The 19478-nt window shown below is 43.6% G+C and overlaps 2 protein-coding genes across 2 annotated transcripts in view; both read left to right on the top strand.

Moving 5' to 3' along the window:
- The window catches only part of LOC132142351 (mitochondrial dynamics protein MID51-like), a 135752-nt gene that overhangs the window by 33407 nt on the left and 82867 nt on the right, over nt 1–19478 (top strand). The gene's annotated exons all lie outside the window — the stretch shown is intronic.
- Nucleotides 1–19478, top strand: part of LOC132142350 (voltage-dependent T-type calcium channel subunit alpha-1H-like) — a 67424-nt gene that overhangs the window by 2899 nt on the left and 45047 nt on the right. Inside the window, exons 2-4 of the mRNA XM_059552150.1 lie at nt 1883–2016; nt 10619–10716; nt 11512–11671. Coding sequence (XP_059408133.1) covers nt 1883–2016; nt 10619–10716; nt 11512–11671 — 392 coding nt within the window. The remainder of the gene's footprint in view (nt 1–1882; nt 2017–10618; nt 10717–11511; nt 11672–19478) is intronic.

The following is a 19478-nucleotide window of genomic DNA, read 5'->3' as shown; positions in this document are numbered from 1 at the left end:
ATGATATGTTAATTAGCACTGCATCTGCCCTCTGACTTCGAATATGAAAATATGTATGAAACATACACTGCATGAGAGTGTTTAGTGCTCGCACATTAATGTTCACATTGCCTCATTTTGGATTTGAATAATATGACAGGTTACGCATAGACTTTATGCATATAGATGGATAGATCTTGTCTCTGTGAATTTAAACTGGAGACGAATTTACATTTTATTATTACATTTTATTATTTCATTTTATTAAAAGTTACATTTTATTAAAATCCCCAGCGTATTCTTGTCAGGGTTTGGGTAGAGAGATGAGGTGAGGACTCAATGCTGCAGGGGATAAGGGCTTTTATTAAAAATAAAACAAAATAAACAACAAAAACTACCCCATGGGGGGAAAAACAGGTTGGCAAGGCAAGGCAAGGCAAGATCAGGACACATCCAGGGTTCTTCAATGATGAACTGCCACAAGACTGCAAACACAAGGAGAATAAATAGGAAGCAAATGAGGAGGGTAAAAAGGGAACACATGTGGGGCAAATTAACCAATAATCAGGTAACAAGATGGGTGGGGTCAAGACAATTGACGAGAGCACATGGCACACAGGAACTAAGACAAAAGCCATGTGCTCACACAAAACAAGAACACAAGCACATGGCCAGCAAACCAATCACAAGCCATGTGCTTGAACAAGACACAAACACACAACTAATGAATGAACTCATAAGCTGGAACATGGAGCATGAGTGTCCGGACCCCGACACGAAACCAAAACTCAGCAGGACATGAGTGCCGGGATCCGAACACCACACTCCAACATGAAACAGGACCTGCAGACGAGAGCTCTCGAAGCAGTCTCGAAGCCGTGCGCTAACATGAAAACAATGACATGACGGGAGTGTCAGGGCTCTGTCATAAAACCATGAATAACACTAGACTGAAGTGACTGAACCCTGACAATTCTACACCTGTAAGGGCACATCAGGTTCAATAGGGTAACTGACATATATTCAACAAATAAACATAAATAAATATATAAAAATATAAATAAAAATTAAACTATCAGTTTTGACAGAAACCCACGTAGACACCCATGAAGCATCAGTCACAGACTCCGAAAAAAATGCATCTCTAATCTCTCCGTAACAACTTGCTAATAACCTGTGGATTCTGCATAATAAAGGGAACGTTGCTTACAACAGTCGTTTTGAAGTCCGACAGAGATTCTTTTGAAATTTATTTCTGAAGTCGATGAATTTTCTACACAAGCGCTGCTTTAAATGAGATCAATTAGGAGACAAAACCTGTGGTTGCTCTGCTAGGACACCTGTGGGAATTTGATGGGAACTGACTTCAAACATCTTTTAATAGCACCTTGGGATCAGTTAGTCAAGTCAAGTAAAGTAAAGTCAGCTTTAATATAGCGCTATATACAATACTGGTCAAACAGGAAAGGCAAACAGGAAAATAGTTGAAAGCAAATGATAAAAAAAATGGTTTAGAGAAGTGAACTTGTACAATGTATATATGCCACTTGCATGGATATTTTCTGAAATTAATAATTTTTTATGTGTCCAAACGTCTCCAAAAATTTTCTTCATCCACTGAATATCTTTCAACTAAGATAAGACTAAAGACATTTTGTTAGTCAATGTTTCATTTAGTTTACAAGTGTTTATTATGATGTCTTTTTTTAAATATGATTAATATGATTCTGTTAATATTTTCTGTTGTGTGCTAACAATACAGATTTCTGATAGATTAATATAAAAAATGTCACTTAAAGTAGGTCACTATAATAATTATTTGGCTTTTTACAACTTAATTTGTAAGGACACAACTTTTTAGTGTAATGTATTCATGAGCAATTCGTGGTTCTTCTCTCCACAGGCCTTCGATGACTTCATCTTTGCATTCTTTGCTGTGGAGATGGTGGTTAAAATGGTGGCCTTGGGTATATTTGGTCCGAAATGTTACCTAGGTGACAGCTGGAACCGCCTTGACCTCTTTATCGTCATGGCTGGGTAAGTGACAAATCGTAAAGCTGAGAGTACCACGCCCCGAAAATCTAAAACATCAACTATTAGTGTGCGATTCCTAGAATTTGATGATTCATTAAACCCTTAACTATTACAATGTTTGTGTATGTGTGTGCATATGTGTGTTTGTTTAATGTCAAATCCAGTTTTAATGTCAGGCCAAGTTTTAATGTCAAGTCCATGTGTCACAGCTAAGCTCATGAATGACAATTACCACCAGGCAAGCATCTCTGTGTCTGTCTGTATCTTGTATCTCTTGTCACTTGTGCTGTCATTGACACAATGATTTGTAGTTTTCCTCTTTTTCCAAAAGTCAGCTCAATCTAAAGTGCCTGATGAGTCATTAAAAATCATTAAAACGGTAATGTGCTCTTGTGTGAGTGAGGAAGTAACAAGTTGGTCATTAATTCGGACAAAGGTAACACATTCCTGATCCATTTTGGGATGCTTCAGGCTTCTTTGCTAGTTTAACCAGCTAGTCTTCCTTAGTAAATCTCCTTCGTGCCATAATGCTGGTCAGTCAGGTGAAAAGTATGCCTATAACAGAACAAAAACAATGCTAAATGGTGTAATGTGAAATTAATGTTGGCCTACGCATCACCTTAGTGAGGTGAACATACTGTATGATTCTGAATCAATATAGTAGCATTCAATTTTCCCATGCTGTTGTGTCGTATACGGATCATCACACAGCATGTGAGTGCAAGAGCAAGAAAGAGAAATTTTAACTAGTGCGGTCAAAATTAGCGCATTAATGCCTGCAATATTTTTTTTTTCAGTTTAACATGTTAAAAAACGGCAGCAGCTATTTGCACTAAGTGTAAATATCAATAGATGCTATTTACACTTAGTGAAAATAGCTGTATTTTTAATGATATGCTATTTAAGCTAAGTGCAAATAGCTATAGATTATATTTACTATCTATTTGCTATGTTAAAATAGCAAAATTTTCTGCTTTTTATACTAGAGGTGTCAAAATTAATAGTTTCTTCGATGCATCGCGATGCAGACAAGGATGATTTGATATCAGTTCAGTAATAGCCCATTATCGATTATAACCCAACCGATTATAACATACTGCCACTTTTCTGACATTATTTGTCGCATACGTGCTTTGTCGTGGTAGAATACATTAGACTGCCATTAAACTGTGACACATATGAATTGCATATGACAAATATTGGATTATTTTAAATAATTTCTATTCTTCATATATCTGACTGCTTGTATTTATTGACAAAATTTTATAAATATGAAGTAAAATTGAAAATTGAGGATGCAATGCATCGTCAATGCACTGTGATATCGAACTGAACCGAATTGATGACATTGTAACGGGGAATCGGATCCATATGCATTAGTTTATTATAGAGAATGGTCAGACAGGCAGAATTCAGGTAACAGAGTCAGGTGTGTCAAGGGATATCCAGAATCAATAACAATAACAAGCCGAGGTCGGGCAGGCAGCAGAGAATCACAGTTGGTATAAGCAATCCAAAGTCAAACATGGAAGGAAAAAACACTAGGAAAACGCTCGGAAATGCCAGACAGAACTAAACAAGACGTTGGGAGTGGTAATGGGGAACACCTGGTAGTGATTAGCCCTAAGCACGGGATTCTGGGAAATGGAGTTGGAATTAGGTCCTGAGTGAGTCCTGAGTGGAGTGCCCTCTACTGAAGTTCATGGGCACTCCAGCTTAAGATCGTGACAGACATGATGATCATAACGAACTGAACCGTGAGACCTGTGTAGGTTCACACCCCTAATTTATAGTACTTTTTGTAAATAGTTGCAGTTATCTTCACCTCAGTATTGTAGTGCATTATAAAACAGTATGTAATAATAATGAGTGTAAATTATCATTTTAGTTTAAATTATTAAATGGATGCCACCTTGTTGGGACAATAAAGCCCTCCCAACACCAACCGTAACCCTACCCGATTTAAAGTTTTTATTGAAAATAAAGGCCAGTCCATTGCGATATGAGATTTGAAAAGGGAGCAAAAAAGAAAAAATACTCAAATTAGTGTTGATCACATCAAAAAGTACATGCCCTATCATCAAACTGATGTTTAACGAGCGTCTTTTTTCAGCAAATGAAACTACGAGCGTGCAATGTTGTAGTTATGTCTTCAGTTAAGTCATGAAGGTGTGATTAATGCTGTGCAGTGGTTTTAAAAACTGTCCTGGAGCAGCCCAGCACTGTCTCTCTCATCTAACACACCCTATTCAACTCGTCAGCTCATTAATAGAGACTTTATCATGTTCAGCAGAGGCGGATCTTAAAGGTTTAGTTCACTCAAAAATTTAAATTACCCCATAAATTACTAACCCTCAAGTCATCCTAGACTTTCTTCTTTCAGACAAATCTTTTTGGTCAAGATGGTGCCACTGAGTTTCGTACGCCGTCCAGGTCGCTCCACTTAGATTGTGTTTTTATTTACTTTTGTACTTTCTTTTGCTCTCTATTTTTACACACACATATCGTCTGCACTGATCACTTATGACAAAGCAACTCTTTTGGACATTGGACACCGCTTCACTAACCTGTTTCAGAACACTTCATCCTCCAACCCATCATGGCCTTCTGAGATTCTCCAGAATGCTGAGATGAACAATGGCCACTTGAATAACCCACCGCGGCGATGGATCAAGAAACACCACGGGAAACACGCTTGGATTCACAACAGATTGAGGAAAAGAGCACACAGCCCTCCTCTGCCAAGCATTCTGCTTGCCAGTGTCCAATCTCTGGAGAATAAGATGGACGATCTTAGAGCCAAGATAAGTTTCCAATGGGACATTAGGGACTGTAACATCCTTTGTTTATCTGAAACATGGCTTATGACCTCGGTCCCGGACACTGTTGAAACACCGTCTGATAACTTCTCTGTTTTACGGATTGACAGAACAGTAGAGGCCAGTAAATCCAAGGGTTCCTTGGTAAATCCACACTGTTGCACCCCTGCTCGTCTCATCTGGAAAATGTATCCATTATTTGCCGCCTATTCTATCTGCCCCGGGAGCTTTCATTGATCATCATTACTCCTGTCTACATTCCACCACAGGCAGACACAAACTTGGCTTTGTTTAATCTTCACGATGTGCTCAGTGGTTACATTAACAAACATACTGACGCTGCTTCTATTATTGTGGGAGACTTTAAGAAAGCCAACCTCAGGCAGGTCATGCCACACTTTTATCAACATGTATCCTGTCCAACCAGAGGACTGAATACACTGAATCATTGCTACACTCAGTTTAAGAATGCTCGCTCACTACCGGCTTTTGGCCAATTAGACCATATCGCCATTTCCCTTGTTCAAGAACCCCCATGCAGAGAGTAGTGCCGCACTGGTCCTCCCACTCTGAAGCCATGCTACAGGTGGCTCTTGATGATGTCGACTGGGACATGTTCAGAGCGAGTTCCTCTGATGTCAGCGAGTTCACAGAGGTAGCATTAAGCTTTGTAAACATGCTAACTGAACAAGCAATGGATACAATAACTATAAGGGCCTTCTCAAATCAGAATCCGTTGGTGGACAGAACAATCCATGCTGCAGTAAACAAACGCACTGCCACCTTCAATGCCAAACACAGATACAGGAACCAAATAGAGTCCCATTTCCAGCTAAATGACTCCCGACGCATGTAGCAAGGACTAAGAAACATCTGTGCCTTTGAAAACAAATCCTCTGCAGCTGTGAGGGGAGATCTGTTGCTGGCTGGCGAGTTAAACTCTAAAGCCGCATTGAATGCAACTGTGGTAGCGCAACTCAGCTGATCAGCACGTCAGGAAGCAGCAGTCAGAGCAGCGATAATCATGTGATCACTGTGTTGGAGGACGAAGTTCGAAGGGCCCTAAAGCGAGTGAACATCTGGAAAGCAGCATGTCCTAATGGGATTTCTGGCCATGTTCTGAGGTCCTGTGCTGATCAGCTCACTGGTTGTTTACATCTATTTCATCTATTAGTCCCTTGCTACCTCGGTGGTTCCCACCTCCTTTAAAAAATCTGTCATCATCCCTGTGCCTAAGAACAATAACCCCTCTTCCTGAATGACTATCGCCCAGTTGCCCCTTTAAGAAACTTATAAAGAACAACATCTACTCCTCCATCCCTGATACTGTGGACCCTCTTCAGTTTGCTTATCGCCCCAACAGATCTACTGTAGATGCCATCTCTCACATCATGCACTCTTCCCTCATGCACCTTGACAGCAGCAATGTGAACTATGTAAGCTTGCTATTCATCGACTATAGCTCAGCTTTCAATACTATAGTCCCCATCAATCTAGCTTTTAAACTCATAGACCTTGACCTGAGTTCTTCACTTTGCAACTGGATTACTGAATTACTCTGGATTACTCACTGGTAGACCTCAAGTCGTGAAAGTAGGCCAGTTCACCTCCAACTCCTTCACTCTGAATGTAGGAGCCCCACAGGCCTGTGTCCCGAGTCCTCTGCTCTACTCTCTCGTGTTTTTCCCACAGCTCCACAACTATTATAACATTTTCTGATGATACTGTGGTTCTGGGCCTCATTTCCAACAATAATGAAGCCGCATACTTGGATAAGGTAGAGAAACTCACGTCATGTTGCTAGGACAATTGTCTCTTTACAAATGTGAATAAAACTAAAGAGCTTATTGTGGACTTCAGGAAGAGACAGCAGTGGCCCTATACTCCTCTTATGATCAGCAGGACCCCTGTGGAGAGGGTGAGCAGCTTCAAGTATCTTGGTGAAAACATCTCAGAGGACCTGACTTGGGCTCACACATCCAAACTCAGGTTAATAAAGTCAGGCAAAGACTGTACAATCTGTAACAGCTAAGAAAATTGAGGGTTTCACCAGCAATCCTGAAAACTTTCTATTCAGGGGCCATAGAAAGTGTGTTGACTCAGTGTATTTCAGTGTGGTATAGAAATAGCTCCAGTTAAAACTGCAAAGCCATGCAGAGAGTTTTGCACTTAGCTGCGCACATCTTAGGATCTACTCTCCTCTCTCTGGAGGACGTCTACCTCAAACGCTGCAAAAGCAGAGCTGTTAAAATCATTAAGGACTCTAACAACCCTGGTAACTGTCTTTTCATTTTGCTGCCATCTGGTAAGCGCTTCCGTAGCCGGATGGCAAATCTGAGAGATTTAGGAGGAGCTTCTTCCCCCAGGCCATCAGGCTCCTAAACTCAAACCCAGCCCCTTAACATAGACATGACTTCACTTAATTATTAGTAAGATACTTAAAGGGTTAGTTCACCCAAATAGCAAAATTATGTCATTAATAACTTACCCTCATGTTGTTCCAAACCTGTAAGACCTCCGTTTATCTTTGGAACACAGTTTAAGATATTTTAGATTTAGTCCGAGAGCTCTCAGTCCATTGAAGCTGTGTGAACGGTATACTGTCCATGTCCTGAAAGGTAAGAAAAACATCATCAAAGTAGTCCATGTGACATCAGAGAGGGTCAGTTAGAATTTTTTGAAGCATCGAAAATACATTTTGGTCCAAAAATAGCAAAAACTACGACTTTATTCAGCATTGTCTTCTCTTCCGTGTCTGTTGTGAGAGAGAGTTCAAAACAAAGCAGTTTGTGATATCCGGTTCCCGAACGAATCATTTGATGTAACCGGATCTTTTTGAACCAGTTCACCAAATCGAACTGAATCATTTTAAAGGGTTCGCATCTCCAATATGCATTAATCCACAAATGACTTAAGCTGTTAACTTTTTTAATGTGGCTGACACACCCTCTGAGTTGAAACAAACCAATATCCCAGAGTAATTCATGTACTCAAACAGTACACTGACTGAACTGCTGTGAGGAGAGAACTGAAGATGAACACCGAGCCGAGCCAGATAACGAACAACAGACTGACTCGTTCTCGAGTCAAGAACCGTTTCTGTCAGACGTGTCCGAATCGAGAACCGAGGACCTAATGATACTGCGAATGTGTGATTCAGCGTGAAGCAGACTGACACACAGAGCGTCTGAACTGAACTGATTCTTTTGGTGATTGATTCTGAACTTATTCTGTGCTAGTGTAATGAGCACGGGTAAACCGAAGGCTTGAATCAAGGGCAGTCATTGCAATGATGCCATTACGTCGAGTGCAAAAGTACCGGTGAACCGTTTTCTTCAACCGGTTTATTGAATCGAACTGTCCGAAAGAAGTACTGGTGATCCGAAAACCGGTGCAACCGGTTCTTGACTTGTGAGCGAGTCAGTCTGTTGTTCGTTATCTGGCTCGGTTCTGTGTTCATCTTCAGTTTTCTCCTCACAGCAGTTCAGTCAGTGTACTGTTTGAGTACATGAATTACTCCGGGATATTGGATTGTTTGAACTCAGAGGGAGTGTCAGCCACATTAAAAAAGTTAAAAGCTTAAGTCATTTGTGGATTAATGCGTATTGGAGACGCGAACCGTTTAAAACGATTCAGTTCGATTTGGTGAACTGGTTCAAAAAGATCCGTTTACATTGAATGATTTGTTCGCGAACCGGATATCACAAACTGCTTTGTTTTGAACTCTCTCTCAAAACAGACTCGGAAGAGAAGACAATGCTGAATAAAGTTGTAGTTTTTGCTTTTTTTGGACCAAAATGTATTTTCGATGCTTCAAAAAATTCTAACTGAGCCTCTGATGTCACATGGACTACGTTGATGATGTTGTTCTTACCTTTCTGGACATGGACAGTATACCGTTCACACAGCTTCAGTAGAGGGACTGAGAGCTCTCGAACTAAATCTAAAATATCTTAAACTGTGTTCCAAAGATAAACGGAGGTCTTACGGGTTTGGAACAACATGGGGGTAAGTCATTAATGACATAATGTTGTTATTTGTCACTTGCACACAGCAATTTCTGTAATTTTTATTTTTATTTATTTACTTTTTACCTTATTGCTGCTATATAAATACCATGTACAACCTGTTTGCACATTCTTCTCATGTTTCATGGCACTCAGTGGGTGTTGCATGCTTCAGTCCAAAAGAAATTAAAGAAAAGCACCCATCCATAAAAAAAAAGTGTCTCACATGGGTCCGGGGGGTGAACAAAGGCCTCCTGTAGCGAATCGATGCATTTTGTACCAAAAATATTCATATTCAAAATGTAATACCGTATTTTTCGGACTGTAAGTCGCACCTGAGTATAAGTCGCATCAGTCCAAAAATACGTCATGATGAGGGAAAAAAACATATATAAGTCGCACTGGACTATAAGTCGCATTTATTTAGAAACAAGAGCCAAGAGAAAACATTACCGTCTACAGCCGCTATAGGTCGCTCTATGTTTATTAGGGGTAGACTACAGGAGCACTGAGCAGCATAGAGCGCCCTCTCGCGGCTGTAGACGTTAATGTGAACTCTTGGTTCATTTCTCTCGGTTCATGTCAAATTAATTTTGATAAATAAGTCGCACCTGACTATAAGTCGCAGGACCAGCCAAACTATGAAAAAAAATGCGACTTATAGTCCGGAAAATACGGTAATCACTTTAATGTAGCTTTGCGCCAACAGTTGTACATGGAAGGAGCTTCCGGCAGATGAGGTATGAGGTCAGTGCTGCACATGCATGCTGGTGAGTCTTGTGAAAACCAACATTTGTTAACAGGAGCAAAGGAAACAAAATTTCCTTATTTTAGCAAAGGAAAACCAGTCTCCTCCCAGAGCCATGTGAGATACTTTTTTTATGGATGGGCACTTTTTATATAACTTATTATGGACTGATGCATGCAACACCCACTGAGTGCCATGAAACAAATAACCTAACAACCCAACTGTGATGAAAGAACAAAAAAAAAGAGGAAATCAATAACATTTAGCCTTAGTGTTTGATAACTTTACTAAATTTCCTACTTGCTGAAGGGCACAGGTTGCTAAATATGACAATTATTATAATGGGTTTATGTGAATATTGTTTTAAGTTTACTCAAATTAGAAGTTGTTATTTTTTTAAAGTCTAATAAATGTAAAAAAAATGATAGCTCTCAATTATACCTACTGTAATGTTGAATGGCTATAATCAATGGTTAAATATTAGGGGGAAAAACTATTTTCATAGAGACATCAGTAATATTGGTATCAATGATGTTTGAATTTTGTGATTAATTTGTGAATCATTTTAAAATGTCCAGTGTTTTGTTGTATGCGTCTGTTCATAAAAGAATCCTGAAAAAAATTATTACAGTTTCCACACAAAAAAAGAAGAAATGCTTATTATTATTATTATTATTATTATTATTATTATTATTATTAGTATCATTATTATTATGTTACATATAAATAAAACTGATATTATAATCTTAATTCAAATATCGTAATATTAATTATCTTCCTGTTTATAAATTTTTTATGAATTATTAAATTAATATATGGAATGTCATTGAATGGTGGAAAAAATATTACTAATATGAGTAGGGTTTATATTATACATTATAATTACTGTATATTAATTTAATAATTATACTAAATGTCATCATTAAATGGTTGAAAAATATATATTACTTTATTATTCTTTATGATATGTATTGTTCTATTGTGTTTCATTACAAGTTCATTGAAGTTAATTTGTGATGCTTATGTTTTAGGATGTTGGAGTATTCTTTAGATGGTCATAACGTTAGTTTCTCAGCTATCAGAACCGTGAGGGTTCTCAGACCATTACGAGCCATCAATAGAGTTCCCAGTGAGTACTGTTTTCCCTCTATTTGTTTGCATCTGTGATTCTGTGTATTTTTCTTGTTTCTCTCTTAGTGTCACTTTTAATAGGGTTTTAATAGTACTGTATTTATAGATTCACACACGTACAGAAAATACAAGACCCCATGATGTATAAACTTGGTCACTGACGCTGATTGTTGCAGCTGAGTGCCCATAGTCCAACATCTCATAGTTTAATGGACCACAAAAAATACACAAACACTCATACACTCATACACACACGTCTTCAGAGAGGTGCTGGTATATGTTACAGTCATGGATGTAGTCCAGCAGTGCAAGTGTCTGTTTTGTTTAATGTACGGCGAGACAGTAAGTTCTTGACATGCACAGATACTCTTACCATTTATAGCTCACTCTTTTTGTCAACACATACCAAATAAGTTTGAGTGTGTGTGTGTGTGTGTGTGTGTGTGTGTGTGTGTGTGTGTGTGTGTGTGTTTAGCAAAGCAATAATAAATTTTGGACTCAGTGAAGAGTGACAGCCCGTGGCTGTTAAGTTTTGCAATTCGATTATTCTCAAACCACCGAGCATTAGCCAAAGCCCTGCAAGTTTGTGTGAGTGTGTGTTCACTTCTTGGCTCAATTACTGTTAGTGTTAGTGTTCACGAGGTGTGTGAATAATCAGATCAGAGCTATCAAAATTAAATATAAGACTACGGGCTCGTCTGTAAATGTGTCTAGTGAACCTCGATGGCTTTGATGCTTCATTGCACGTGTTATTAAATTTATGTTTGTGACATCATGTATCTGTGTCTCGTAGGTATGCGAATCCTGGTGACGCTGCTGTTGGATACTTTACCAATGCTAGGGAACGTGTTGCTTCTTTGTTTCTTTGTGTTTTTCATCTTTGGGATCGTTGGTGTGCAGCTGTGGGCGGGGCTTCTGCGCAACCGCTGCTTTTTTGACAGCAACGTCAGAATGTGAGTGCAAAACTAGTGCTTTTTAATGCAAGTTACTCAATATATGCATATTGAAGGGTTTGCAAACTGCTGCTGCAGCCATAAATACACTGAAACCACATGGGTATGTTCCTCTGCGGAACCTGTTTATGTTGCGTCATCAGGTGAAAGAATGACTTTAGGGGGCTTTGAAGGCCACTGTCCAGATTTTAATGAGTTTAATTGAATTTAAGCTATATTACTATATAGTAAATAATATAAGCTTCTTCCTCAGTTTATAAAAAAAACATTAGCATGTGTACAGTAATGCACTCACAATTAAAGCTTATGAGGCAAGTGTGCTGGAGGCTTTAAAGCGATAGTTCACCCCAAAATGAACTTTTTGTCTTTTACTTCCCCTCATGTTGTTCCAAACCTATAGGAGTTTCTTTTTTCCCTTGAACACAAAAGAAGATATTTGAAGAAGGCTGGTATTCAAACCAGTTGCTGGTAGCCATTGACTTCCATGGTGTTTTTTGCCATCCCATGGAAGTCAGTGGGGTCTATCAACTGTTTGGTTACCAGCATTTTTCAAAATATCTTCTTTTGTGTAACAGCATACAGAAACTCCTATAGGTTTGAAGCAACTTGTGTGGTACAGTAACAGACCTGGAATTACCTTTCAATGTGGAAATCAGCTAAGAAGCATATATGTTTTCTCAGCAGATTACAGCAAAGCCAACTATAAATGCTTCTCTTTTTTATTGATTTGTCTGATGCAGACAAAAGATATCAATTCTCACATTACATTTGCCATAAGGACCTCATTGATCATAGAGAGTTTACAATGTAAAGAGTTTAATAATGAGTATCCATAAAGGCAATTTGCATCAGTGAATCATTTTGACAACTGTCCACCCTGATGTACTGCATACCAGAAAGAAGCCTTGACCCATTCAGGTGCATCACTGGTTCTCTCCAATTCCCTCCCCAAAGCCCAACATTATCCAAGCAACGTCTGTTACAATAATGCTTCTTTCACTCAAATTATGCTGCCCTGTTAAAAATCCAGCTCTCTTGTGCATACAACATTTATTGCATTGTCTGTCAAAACCCACTTGCAATATCCACTTCACCACATGTACATTCAAAACTCAAAAGAATTGGCCTTTACTTACAGTTTTTCTCGAATCATCCTTGAGATTTGCAAAACAGTAAGTGCATTTCTTAAAACAACTCGTACAAATAGCAAAACTCCATGGATTACCTGCAAAAGCCAGTCTCTTGCTCAAAATCCTTAGTTCATCTTTCAAAAATAAATATCTGTGTCAATGAACATGTCTGTGCCATCAGAATGAAAAGTCCTTGTGTCATAGTTTATGGATAAGAGAAATTGCTTAGTCATGTTGTCCATATAACAGTGTACTCTGGATGGATGTTCTGATGTAAACCATGGCAACATTTTGGATGACAGTTACTGTATTGAACAGTATGCCATATGCTTATGTATGCCATATATCCATTTCAAAAGTACAAATTTACACATTACTGTATGTGGGGTATTGATTGAAAGAGACTGGATAGAATTCCCAGTTACACTTTTACTAGTGGTCTGACCCAAAAAATAAGAAACCTTTACAATGCCATTGTGATATAGAAAAGGAAAAAAATATATGGGCACAGAGATGAAAATAAGTCAATTTTCAGAATTTGTAACTCTTGTGTTGTCCTCTGACTATACAGTATAAGCTTTCCAACTGAAGATTCATGAGATTAACCTTTGAGCTATTTCAGATAAATGGTTTATCATTGGTTTATAATCTACATTCTCTTCATTAGTAAAGATTTACTTGCACAATTCATGCCAAATTGACAAAAAGTCTAATAATAATTTGTAAAAATAAAAATACAAAGTGTGCTTGGCAGTTTATGACAACTAGATTAACGTCTAAGGTTATGTATGTAACCCTGGTTCCTCGAAGGAACGAGACGCTGCGTCGAGAACGATTGGGGAACGCCCCCAGCGTGACGTCTCTGAATCATGTGTGTAATCAGTCCAATGGATGGGCGAGACGTCATAGGCGGGTGACGTCAGAGACCAGGAAGCATAAAAGCAGGAGAGGCGCAGCCGGCCCCAGCCTCAAAGGATGAAGCAAGCACCGGCCAGTGATGCCGGAAGTGTGGCACTGCGACGCAGCGTCTCGTTCCTTCGAGGTACCAGGGTTACATACGTAACCTTAGACGTTCCTCTTCAGGAACTCGAGCTGCGTCGAGAACGATTGGGGAACGAGAATGCCCACGCCGCCAGACTTACAAATCTCTGCCAGTGTGGGAAACTGCACAGCTAGGAAGAGAGAACAGAGGGGCCTGGAGCGGCATGTAAATCTAGATCGTAAAATCTTACAAAGGTCAAAGGCGTGGACCACCCCGCAGCCTCGCAGATGTCACGCATAGAGACACCTGCTAGGAAGGCCTTGGAGGCCGCCACACTTCTAGTGGAGTGAGCCTTGACCCCCAGGGGAGAGGGAAGGTCAGAGGACTCATATGCAAGAGAAATAGCATCTACTATCCACCAGCTGAGGGTCTGTTTAGTAGCAGGAAGACCTCTCTTAGGGGGACCATGACAGACAAACAACTGGTCCGCCCTTCTCCACAGGGCAGCTCTGTGGACGTATGTGTCCAATGCTCGCACTGGACACATACAATTAAGCTTCTTCTGGTCTGGCTCCCTGAAGGGAGGAGGACTGAAGGCCTGGAGTACGACAGGCCGTGGTGTAGAGGAGGGAACCTTAGGGACATACCCCCCACGAGGGTAAAGGAAAGCTTTAGCCAGACCGGGCGCAAAGTCTATATAAGAAGGGGCCACAGAGAGGGCCTGCAGGTCCCAAACTCTCTTGAGAGAGGAAATCGCCAACAGGAAGACAGTCTTAATAGAGAGAAGGCGATCGGAGATCTCCTCAATAGGCCCGAAGGGCGGCCTACAGAGAGCTTCTAACACCACAGCCAGGTCCCACGTGGGGACACGAGAACGTACTGGGGGCCTCAGCGCACCGTGAAGGAAACGTGTAACGAGGGGGTGTCTGCCCACTGACTGGCCACCGAGAGGGGCGTGGTAGGCCGCAATGGCCGCCACGTAGACCTTCAGGGTGGAGTGGGTCAACCCTGCAGAGAAACGGGCCTGCAGGAACTCCAGCACTGTACCAATCGGGCAGTTAACTGGGTCGAGCTGGCGGTGTCCGTTCCAAGAAGTGAAAAGTTTCCACCTCAAGGCATACAGTTTCCTCGTAGAGGGAGCTCTGGATTGGAGGATGGTCTCAACAACCTCGGTTGAGAGACCGGAAGCTACGAGTTGTGCCCCCTCAGGGGCCACACCCATAACTTCCACAACTCCGGGCGGGGGTGGACTATGGTGCCCTCCGCCTGTGAGAGGAGATCCCTCCTGACGGGAATCTCCCAGGGAGAGCCGTCTAGGAGGGAGATCAGGTCCGAGAACCATACTCGACCCGGCCAGAACGGGGCTACTAACAGCAGCCGAACTCCGTCCCGGCGCACTCTCTACAGAACTCCTGGGAGCAGAGCAATCGGGGGAAAGGCGTACAGACGAAGCCTCGGCCAAGTCTGTACCATGGCGTCCAGCCCCAGTGGAGCTGGATGAGTCAGAGAGAACCAGAGGGGACAGTGCAATGTCACTCGGGTCGCAAACAGGTCCACCTGAGCCTGGCCAAAAACTCTCCAAATCTGCTTCACCACCTCGGTGTGAAGCCGCCATTCCCCGTCCTCGGCCCCTGCCTCGACAGAATGTCTGCTCCCATATTCATATGCCAAGGAATGTGAACCGCTCTGAGCAAGAGGAATTTGTCCTGGGCCTACACAAGGATCTGGTACGCTAGTTTGCATAGACGGCGTGAGTGCAGACCTCCTTGGTGGTTGATGTAAGAGACCACTGCTGTGTTGTCGGTGCGCACCAACACATGGTGACCTCTTAGGTCTGGGTGAAAATAACGAAGTGCACGCAGCACGGCCAGCATCTCCAGGCAGTTGATGTGCCATGTCAGATTGCGACCACTCCACAGACCGCGGGCAGGGTGGCCACTCATGACCGCACCCCAGCCGGTGAGGGACGCATCCGTCGCTAGCATCGCGCGGCGACAAGGAGCTCCCAGCACCGGGCCCTGAGACAAGAACCAAGGCTTCCTCCACATATCCAAGGCACGTAGGCACGTAGGCACGTAGGTAGTGCTGCGTGACCTTGATCATGCAAAGTGGGTTTCCCCTCGGGGAGAACCCCTTGGTCTTGAGCCACCACTGTAGGGGTCTCATGTACATCAGGCCAATAGGTATCACGTTGGACGCAGCTGCCATCAGACCCAGCAGTTTTTGAAACTGCTTGACAGTGAGTGACTGGCCTTCTCTCTGAGCCACCACTGTAGGGGTCTCATGTACATCAGGCCAATAGGTATCACGTTGGACGCAGCTGCCATCAGACCCAGCAGTTTTTGAAACTGCTTGACAGTGAGTGACTGGCCTTCTCTCACTCTCGCAACTGCGAGAGTGAGAGTGAGAGAGTGACATGTCACCTGAGACGCATGTCTCAGGTGACATGCGTGCCTGCATCATGGTCGAATCCCACACCACGCCCAGATAAGTGGTTCTCTGTACCGGAGAAAGCAAACTTTTCTTGCCGTTCAGTCTTAACCCCAGCTCTCTCATGTGGGCGAGAACGACATCTCGATGCCGAACCGCCATCTGCTCTGATTGAGCTAAAATCAACCAATCGTCGATATAGTTCAGTATGCGGATGCCCTGGAGTCGTAGCGGAGCCAGGGCTGCATCCACACACTTCGTGAAAGGCCAAAGGGAAGTACTCGATATTGGTACGCTTCGTCCCCGAAAGCAAACCTCAGAAACTTCCTGTGTAGGGGAAGGATGGAGATATGGAAATAAGCATCTTTTAGATCTATCGTGACAAACCAGTCCTCAGACCTGATCTAAGCCACACCTGTGTGAGCATCCTGAACTTCAGTCGCTTGACTGAGTGGTTCACTAGACGCAGATCTAAAATGGGACGCAACCCACCATCCTTTTTTGGAACAATGAAGTACCGGCTGTAGAACCCTGACTCCCTGTCGTGAGGAGGGACCACCTCGATGGCCTCCTTCCTCAGAAGAGCGTGCACTTCCTGTTCCATGACCAGAGCCTGCCTGGGACCCACCAGCGTGGGTGAAACCCCGTTGAATCGAGGCGGAGGAGAACCAAACTGAATTGTGTAGCCTCTTTCTACAGTGTGCAGGACCCATTGAGATACATTTGGCAGTAGTTTCTACGCTGCTAAATAATCTACTAAGGGAGTCAGTCTCTCGAGACTGACCTCTGGTGTAATCAGAACAGCTAGCTCTGTGCCCTGTAACGGCGGACCGGCAGGAGACAACCGAGCTAACCGTTCTAGAGACCTCCGCTGAGGCGGCGAGCCGCTCAGCACCGCTATGTTTCCGGGCGGTAACTGGGCGTGGTGCTCGCGGGAGACCGCTGCGCCCTGTAACTCCGGCAGGGTTGGCAGAACGATCTCCTGAGGGCACTGAGGCGAGACGGACACCGTGTAATGCGGTGTAACCCGCTGCACCACAGAGGGGACTGCCCTCATAAGCCCCGGGCCAGTGGCGTCAGGGCTTATTGGCCAAAGACCTCTTAGCCTTAAGTACGGTCCGCAGATCCGGCTTAGACTTAGAAGCCCCCGACCCAGAGCGTCGTCTGGACCCACGGCTCCGCTTAACTGGAGCAGCACGTGAGGCGACGCTCTGTTTTTGTGCCTCCCTGTATGAGGAGCTGGTACTCGGTGGAGGCTGCCCCCGCCCGGCAGCCTCCGGATTTAGAGAGCGACGTGGGAGGAACCGCTGGAACGCCGCCGCCTGCTTGCGAGCCTCCTGGTACCTGTCGACGACAGAATTAACAGCGTCGCCGAACAGGCCCGAGGACACAAGCGGGGCATCCATGAGACAAACCCTGTCCTTTTCTCTCATATCAGACAGGGTGAACCACAAATGTCTCTCTGCTGCTACCATTGCTGCCATGGAGCCCAATAGCGCGAGCGGTCTCCTTGGTAGCGCGGAGAGACAAATCAGCGGTCCTCCTGAGCTCCGTGATATCCTCAGATCTCACGTGCTCTTGCTCATCTAAATCTTTCAGCAGATCGGCTTGGTACGCCTGTAACACCACCATAGTGTGCAGACACGCACCAGCCTGACCCGCTGCCGAGTACCCCTTGCCCACCAGCGCTGATGTTGTACGCAGCGGCTTGGAGGGCAGCGCCGGAGCCTTTAATGACGATGCCGCGCCAGGAGACAGATAGCTCGCGAGCGTCTGTTCAACCCGGGGCATCGCCTTATAACCGCGCTCATTCATCCCCGCTACGTTGCCGTAGTGATCAGAAACGGGGATGAAGACGCGGGCCGAGAAGGGTTTTTCCCACGATCTACACACCCTTTTTCTCGGCTGGCCATTCGATGTTTAATTTGGCCACAGCACGAGTAACCACCTCCAAAAGCTCCTCATACTGGGGCGATTGAGGGGGCGAATCCTCAGCGACGTTCACCACATCAACCTCCTCGGAGGAAGATAGATGAAACGCCGAGCCCGCTCCCCGGGGAGAAGTAGCGCCGGAGCGCGCTTCCGAGCGGGCGCTGGATCTGGCAGGTGAGGAAGAAGATAGGGACTCCGTCCGTCTCCATTCCCTCTGCCAAATCCAACTGCGAACCCCACGAGCGAGATCGCCGCTCCGCCTCGGCGGAAGCAGGACCAACACCGCGGGGAACGTTAGCAAAGGCTCCCTCTGTGAAGAGAGCCCTCCGGGAACGGAGAACATGCAGGGCAAGCCGCTCGCAATGCGGGCAGCCTGCTCCCAGGCAAACAACGCACAAACTGTGTGTATCCCCGCCTGTGATATAGCGAGGACAGGGAGGAACACACAGTCTGAAACGCTGCTTGCCTTCGCCCATTTTGTGTTTGGTCTTGGAGGGTGCTTTTGGCATACTTATGGGGGATGACAAACAACACTAAATAAGACTCACAAACGTAAAAGTTTTGAACAGTACACACACAGAGAGAGCGCTTGCTGAAGACAGAAAGGCTGGGGCCGGCTGCGCCTCTCCTGCTGTTTTTATGCTTCCTGGTCTCTGACGTCACCCGCCTATGACGTCTCGGCCATCCATTGGACTGATTACACACATGATTCAGAGACGTCACGCTGGGGGCGTTCCCCAATCATTCTCGACGCAGCTCATTTTGGATTTAATGACTTATACGATGAACTAAAGACTAGATGTTTTGAGCGGTAAGACTATTGCACAGAAAACTATATAATACATTTTGAGCAACATGAAATTAGCTAATGATAATGTATGAAACCGCAGATAAATGTGCATAATCAATTGCATGAATGTACAAAAGCAATCGCAACTTGTTCAAAAGAATGAGAAACTGGTTTTATGATGTGTATAAATGACTAGATGATGTGGTGGTTGTACAAGCAGTTTTGAGAATTTCATTTCTGATTTGAGAAATGCACCAAAGTAACTGAGAAAAATGTCCCAAGGTTACGAATGTAACCCTAGTTCCTCGAAGGAACGAGACGCTGTGTCGAACACTTTGGGGAAACGCCTTTGGCAAGATCATGTGCAATCTGTCCAATGGAAGGACGTGACATCACGGGCGGGGTGATGTAGCGACCAGGAAGCTATAAAGGCACGTGCCGCGCAGCTGGCTTCAGCTTCGAGTAGGGAAGCAAGTGCCGGCAAGGGTGTGTGCCGGGAGTATGGCGATAGGACGCAGCGTCTCGTTCCTTCGAGGAACTAGG

This window comes from Carassius carassius, chromosome 6, assembly GCF_963082965.1.
Source record: "Carassius carassius chromosome 6, fCarCar2.1, whole genome shotgun sequence".
Taxonomy (NCBI): Eukaryota; Metazoa; Chordata; class Actinopteri; order Cypriniformes; family Cyprinidae; genus Carassius; species Carassius carassius.
This window is presented reverse-complemented; position numbering and strand designations above follow the sequence as displayed.